This window comes from Montipora capricornis, chromosome 13 (genome assembly GCF_036669925.1).
Source record: "Montipora capricornis isolate CH-2021 chromosome 13, ASM3666992v2, whole genome shotgun sequence".
Classification (NCBI taxonomy): Eukaryota; Metazoa; Cnidaria; class Anthozoa; order Scleractinia; family Acroporidae; genus Montipora; species Montipora capricornis.
In genome coordinates, this window is record NC_090895.1 from 41,206,135 (window position 1) to 41,213,634 (window position 7,500).

At 40.6% G+C, this 7,500-nt stretch overlaps 1 protein-coding gene across 1 annotated transcript in view; it reads right to left on the bottom strand.

Annotated features, from left to right (window-relative positions):
- The window catches only part of LOC138029858 (sortilin-related receptor-like), a 139,973-nt gene that overhangs the window by 33,073 nt on the left and 99,400 nt on the right, over positions 1–7,500 (bottom strand). Inside the window, exon 43 of the mRNA XM_068877675.1 lies at positions 3,420–3,728. Coding sequence (XP_068733776.1) covers positions 3,420–3,728 — 309 coding nt within the window. The remainder of the gene's footprint in view (positions 1–3,419; positions 3,729–7,500) is intronic.

The following is a 7,500-nucleotide window of genomic DNA, read 5'->3' on the forward strand; positions in this document are numbered from 1 at the left end:
TTTCATTAAAATAAATTTAAAAAGATAACTCCGCTTCGCTTTACCGAAATTTGGCAGTAGTTGTGGTCGACGAGTCTCACACAGTGGAGATGCGGTCAGGGAAAAAGAATTTCTCTATTACGATTCCCGTCGTTTGAAGTTTGTGTGCTAAATTTTTCCCTGACAAAGGAAACACATTTTCCGCGAAAGGGACTTCGACGAATTACCGTACTGAATATTCAGCTACGCTTTACAGCATCAGCAATAGTTGTTAGGCTTTTCTGGCCTAACAACCACAACAATATACCCCTCATAAAACAGAAGCATCGGACCGAAAATGCTATTAACGCTAACAAATGCGAACTCAGCAAGGTATATATTTTGTTAGCTTGCTTTATGCAAAACAAGAACATAATTCTAAAAGCTTATTCTACGCAAAAAGTAGGTTCTGGACGTAATTTTGACAGTGGAAATCAAGGTTACGCGGCAGACGGCAAATACAAACTCACGATTTAATTAAGTTAACACACCAGAAAGACGCTAACCTCATTTTGACAAGACAATGCTTTACTATTGCCATAAAAACTATCCAGTTAAGCTCGCATATCATAAAACATGATGAATTCATAAAGGCCACCTTTTCTAGCGAACAATTCTTTGAAACAAACAACATATTTGCTATTAGAGGCAAAAACCCCTTCTATTTCATTACGTGCGTGAAGAGAAGAAACTCAATCATGTCAAATATGCGCAATATTGCAACAAACTAAATTTCAGGACCAAACCGTTTCCATGAAGAACCTTTTCCTTGAATAATGAAGCACAAAATACACGACAAGCTTTCTTTCAAATAATTCTTGGCTGTTACATTTCCAATTATTTTTTTTACCTGAAGACTGTGCAGAGTTGATCACAGATCCACGTCAGGTGTTCGATCGTTCAATCGTTCTCTGTCTTTGTTGAACCCATAAGTTACCAGAGAATTTTCCATTTGGTTTCAGTGTTCTACATAACAGCACACTTGGTTAAATATTATTTTAGAAATACAGCTCACTTTGATTTCGGCTCGACGGGCGATAGATTGTTGTTGAAGTCCATTACTCGTCGCTTTTGAGATTCCAGGTGTTGGTTTTTCACCGCCTGCCTGGTTTATCCATAAGGGTATATTTTATTTAAGGACCCACTAAAACGCCATTCGCGTTACATGACTTTCGACGCCATTGCAGGCTAAGTTAATGATTCTCCTGTGTCCACCAGAGAAATCTACGCATTTCCTCTACCCTCTCGATCCTAAGAAAATACGCGCAGAAGGCTCTATGCACAAAGACACCACTTACCAGGGGAGTGACAGCCAAGACTTTTACCGACACGAAAAAAAAAAAAGAAAACAAACAAATCCCACCCACTTTCCGACTGGAATTGCCATACTGGCAACCCAGTAAATACACAACGCGTGGCTTTCTGTTTTCTGTGTTTTTTTCAATGTTTACTTCGGGTGCGCGCTGATTGGCTAATTTTTGACAGCTCTCTCAGCGTGACATCAGGAGGCGGCATTCAAAATTCAAAGGGATGCGTGCAGGCTCTCCTTCTCTCCCACCGAAGAGAGAGAGAGCCTGCTCGCAGGCTAGCCTGTATGAGAACATTGTAGATCAAGAAAGAGAGCAAGACAGAGAACACTGTAGAACACAGAGAGTCAACAAATTGAGTGTTGGAGTTACTTCCCCTCTCCCCCAGGAAGTCTTCTTCCAACAAACGTTTAACCAACAATGCTCTCTCAATTAATATCAACGACCACAAAAATAACTTTTAATAAACATTTAAAAAATTTACTTTAATAACAAAAAATACCAATGGAAAACGAGCAAAACTTAGATCGTGGGTTCAATTCCCACCCTTGTCAGAGTTTTTCTCTGTCCTTGTGTGGGCCCATTTCCATTAGTAGGGCTAACGCTCACATGGTTCATATGGGGTACAAAACTAGCACTTCACATTACACTCTAATCAGTTAAGGCTGTTAAAACTTAAAAAAAGGTTTTGAGAAGTCAAACTATTGTTCTGAAGAATTGAATTTTTAAATAGCAAAATTACTGCTCTTCGCCATTTCCATAGTCCAAAGTGGGCTAAAGCTAAAAGGCTCCAAAGCACTGAAAAATATTTCACCCACCTGTCCAATATTATACAAGTAAACTAAAAAAATAATCCGATCAAACGATCTCCGCACTTGCACAGTTCAGTGAAAGTCTCCCTGGATAAGGATGTCCAGATTTTCACGCGGCTGCAAAAATCGTAAAAGCTGAAAAGAAGAAGACGAGTCCCCAACTAGGACTCGTGGTTTTTGTGAAATTTACGAATTTGCCGTGAAATCGCCAAATTTGTAAAAGCTGAAAAGATGAATAACACAAGTCGCCGAAAGAATCATGATTTTGGCAATTTTTTGCACAATTTGCGTAAATCGCTAATATATCGTGCATAATGCGTAGCCAACACATAATGCATAGCCAATGCATAATGCATAGCCAATACTGCATAGCATAATGCATAGCCAATACATAATGCATAGCCAATGCATAATGCATGGCCAATGCATAATGCATAGCCAATACATGTACTTCAGAACTGGCCCCAGTTGTTCAAACGATGGAGAGCGCTATCCACGGGATAAATCACTATCCAGTGGATAAACACTAGCAAAACCAATTGAGTTATCCAGTGGATAGCGCAATCCATCGTTTAAACTACTGGGGCCTGGGGCCCGTTTCTCGAAAGTCCCGAAAACTTTTCGGGCCCGAAAAGCCATCTGTGAAATTGCCAACCGCTTGTTTTGGAAAGCTTATCTTTTAACATGTTTTCGAGGTAACAAAAAGAAAATAACTGTGAAGTTTGACGAATTAAATCCTCTCCGTTCTTGAGTTACAAAGGGAATTGTGACACCCGAAAATGGCCCGTAAAGTTTCGGGACTTTTGAGAAACGACCCCCTGGACTCGTTCAAAAGCAACAGGCTATAAACCATACTGATACTTGTCCCTATCTTTTCAGTTTTTTACGGTTTTTGCCATTTTTCGCTAAATTCGCGGTTTTCCACAACTGCGTGCAAACCTGGACATACTTCCTCGGATAAAGCACCCTAGACCCTCTGATACTGACGTGCACCGACCTCAAACAGAGCCTCATGACCTTAAAGCGATGAACTCTGATTCAGAGCTGGGCTTTCTTAGTTTAAAATTTTTCTGATTTAGATGTAATATAGCTAGCGCGTTTTCCCGCGCGTGCAGCCTCGATCTTATTTTTGTCCATATTTGGGCATAAAATTGGTGCCCAAAGATCCCCAGCTTTGCTCTAAAGAAAAGAGTTGCAAGTTACACGCACGCTTCAAGGTTATGTGCTTCTGCTTCAATTAATTGCCTAAACAAAGCTGGCGTAAACTTGGACTGTGTCATACCTTAATTTCTTTAGGATCTAGGTCGTTCGGTGGAGTCCAATGAACCGTCATGTTGTAATTTTCAACAGAGGCTTTCAAATTCTGCACTCTCCCAATGTAAAGACCGATTGCCAATGAAGCAGTGGCGTTCTTTCCCACATTTGAAAGGGCTGTTTCTGCGTGGACACTGAAAAAATACGTTCGGCCTCGATACAACCTATTTAATGTGTAATTTGTTGTCGTCCCCGGCAGCCTAGTAACGCCACTTGTACTGTACCAATAATAGCTCGAGTGGCACCGTGGACAATTCCAATATAACTTGTACTGGACCTTAAAGAGAGGGAAGACAAAAAACAAACAAGCGCATCAGCATGTTGCAATGCCAAGGAGGGAAGTTCCCAAGAAAGAGAGGGTGTATCCAAAGGTTCCTTAGTCCTCGTTTCCAGAGAGTTTGGCCCATTTTACAGCATCGATCTATCAGTTTTTGAATGAAACTTATGGATCTATTCTTCCATTCACAGAAATTTAGAACAATTCAGGGCCCGGTTGTTCGAAAGCCGATTACCGTAATTATTCGGCTACAAGCCGAGCTCGGCTATAAGCCGAGACCCCAAAATTCTAACGGAAAAAATAAACTTGATTGGCACGAATTGTAAATGCATAATACTCGGCTATAAGCCGAGACCCATTTTAGGTCTTGATGTGTATTATCGACTATGGAATTTTTGTAATTTAAAATACAAATTGACATTGACTGAAAAATTATACTCGAAGCAATCAAATGAACACGAAAGATAAGAAACAAACAAGTGACGTGATCGTGATGTGACGAATATTATTAAACAATTACTGACCTCACAGGAAACATGTCTTAGTACAAGCGAAGCGTTTTATAAAAAGTTATTCGACTGGAAACCTTAGAACCCCGCCTTTAAACTTAAAATAGTCGCCGAAGCAGAAGCTGTAGAAAATAACTCCGAGATCGCCGGAGAGTACGTCATCAGCGAGTCGATGGTTCCGTCGCTGGAGGAAAGATAAGGCAAATCTGTTCAACGGGGAGCTTACCGGGGAGTGTATCCCGAGGTCGATCAACGACCTTTGGCGTGGTTTTCAGAGCAAAGAATTCAAGGTAAGATTTTCCCTTTAATGCGTACGGTTTTTTTGCTTGGAAAATGTCGCTACAAGAAGAAATCCACGTGCGTTTTTGTCTCAAGTTTGCTATGGTGTCATGTGACAAGCTTGTTTACACGATCTGTGATAGTGCAATCTCATTCCCAGACTCCTCGTTCCTTCGATGGGTAAACCAGGCTTGGCGCGATATTCGCGAGGAGATGGTGAGGCGTTCGTTGAAGACTTGTGGCACCTCTATAACGCACTCGACGGCACAGAAGACAATGCAGTCTTCGACGAGAATATTCCAGTACAAAAAAAAAAAAGTGAAGACGATGAAATGGACGATGAATTCGAGACAGACAGCGAGGAAGAAGACGAGCAATAAGATCGATCCCGATCACACAACAACACAAACGGCTCCTTTACGAGCCACCAAGTAATAAAAGTCCACATTACACCAACAACAACTTCTCTTCATTTTACAAGTAATTTAGTTCGGCTTGTAAGTGAATACACGTTCATTTGTTACTGTTTTAATTTGCTGAGAAAATTCTTTTCTCAAAAATACTCGGCTATAAGCCGAGACCCCTTCTACGGCTTCAAATTTGCCCAAATTGAGTGAGGATTTGTGTAACTTAATGCAGGATTAGCATAAACTTTTGTTTCATGTTTTCAACTTTTTGGTGAAAGTTTCTTCGCTTCTTTTGTTTTTCAAGATTGCCTTCGTCTATTATAAAGTTTTGCCGAATACCAGCGTTGAACAGCATTTGGAAGTAGAGAAATAAACTCCTTGGTTAATTTTTTAATCTGGGATTAGCGTTAATTGGCTTTTGAACAACCGGGCCCAGCCGGTCGAAGCGTCACAGGTATCATTCAGGAAGCTTACCTGAAGTACGAGCCCTTATGTCCAGAGATACCCCTAATTAGATGCACGTGGATTTTAATAAGCGTCACTACGTGTCCCCTTTTTCTTCTTCCCAACTTTAACATCACTCGTGTCTCGGAATACAGACAGTTCACGTTACAAAGTGTCCCCAAATGCTGCTCGTCAAGTAAAGAAAAACAGCTGCATTTACACTAGAGCTAGTTTCAATCGAGTGTCTTAAAACCATAACCAAAGTAATTACTTTGGCCAATCAAAAAGGACGGAGACAATCCAGTAAACCAATCAAAACACGAAGTAATAACACGTAGCCGACACAAAGCGCGGGAAAATGTGCACGCGCGAGCCACGATTGGTTTTGGTCTCACTTTTGATTGGTTGAAAAAGTGGCGCGAGAACTTTGAACCAATCACTGAATGAAGTAATGCAAAACCAAAGCAATTCGCTAATTACTTTCGACACTCAAGTGAAAACCGCTCTAAGCTAAAAATAACGCTAACCTTTCCCCTTACCTTATTGTTGAAAATAGGTAGCAAATGCTTAGACTTAAAGACACCCTTCGTGTTGGATGTCAAAATTGGGCCTGTATCAAATAAGCTGTATTTGTGGACATTGGTGGAGAATAAATACGTCTTATTCGACGGTTTAACATACTATACGCGCGGATGAGGTATGAGCAAGACGTCCGCGAGTATTATATGTTAAACTATCGAATAGGAGATTTATTATTCCACTACAAAAAGGTGTTATTTTCCTTCAATTTTATTTGGTAAGACTGTTTTCAAAAAAATGCATCATCTGTCCTTCAGGCCCGGGTTGGGCGAAGCATGGTTAGCGGTAACCAGCGATAAATACCATGGAAACCTATAGGTTTCGGTACCTCTTAACCAACGGTTAGCGCTTACAAGGCTTCGAGCAACCGGCCCCAGGGTGCTTGCGAACGATGTAAACAGCACAAAAAGTCAGCAAAACGTGCTTTATTTGATTGCATAAGCGAAATGACGAGTGATAAGCGATGACAAGCTAAATTTTTAGGCTTTGCATCGTGTTGAAAACAGTTTCTTTCATTGAAAAACTCCCGTTCCGAGCGTATTTGCTCTGTTCTAAACCGGTCAAACAGGGACACTACAGTGTATTATCATCTCATATTTTGCGCGTTCTCTTGACCTAATATGGTAAAATGGTGTAATAGTGGAATAATAATACACGGGAATATACAAAGTGTCAGAGAGATTTAGGCTCGCGTTTTACAGTAAACGACAAACGTCAGCTTGAAACTCATTTCTTGCCCGTGAGGTACAGAAAATCGAGCAACTTTTCAAATGAAAGAATATAATTTTCATGTTTTAACGAAAAGCAACAGCCTCCCAACTGCTTGACTTTGTCGCGAAAACATAATTCTAAATTCCTCCACTTTCTCTTACTGTAATCAGTTAATAGGCTGATTTAGCAACAGAACGGGAACGACAGTGGTGACGGCGCGCGCAGAAAAAACACCAATGAGAATTCAGAATAGAGTAGACTCCACTCTTTTCTTCTCTATTCTTAATTCTCTTTGGTAGTTTTGCTGCGCGCGACGTCGCCACTGACGTTTCCGTTCTGTTGCTAAATCAGCCTATTGTTTTATCCCTGCACTGCTCTGTTTTCATTCAAGTCGCAAACAGCTTTTGGTGCTATTTACACGGTACGCTTGCTGGTGGACGAATAAAAGAAGTCAATGGCAGACTTTTTGTAATTATCCACCAACATGGCGTTAATTATGTTATTTGAAAAATAAATATACAGTGTGCTCACGTGACGTCACTGCAGCAATGTTGGTATCTCCAACTAATCCGGGAATCGAGTTCTATTATCGCACAAACGTTTTCTTTTGTTTCGGGAGAAAAACAAGGTTACTCAGTGATCACGTGAGTGAAAACACTCTTTAAACTACTGAATTTGGAAAGGCGTGCGGGTGTTTCTTCTGTTACTTCAGATAAAAAACATAGATATGAAGTAGAAAGTCAGGCTTCCCTTTGTCATGTTTCTTTTAAATATCACATGCAGTTGATTCATTTCATTGCTTGAAATATAGTTTATTCTCGTGAACGGCAACGAGGAAGCCTG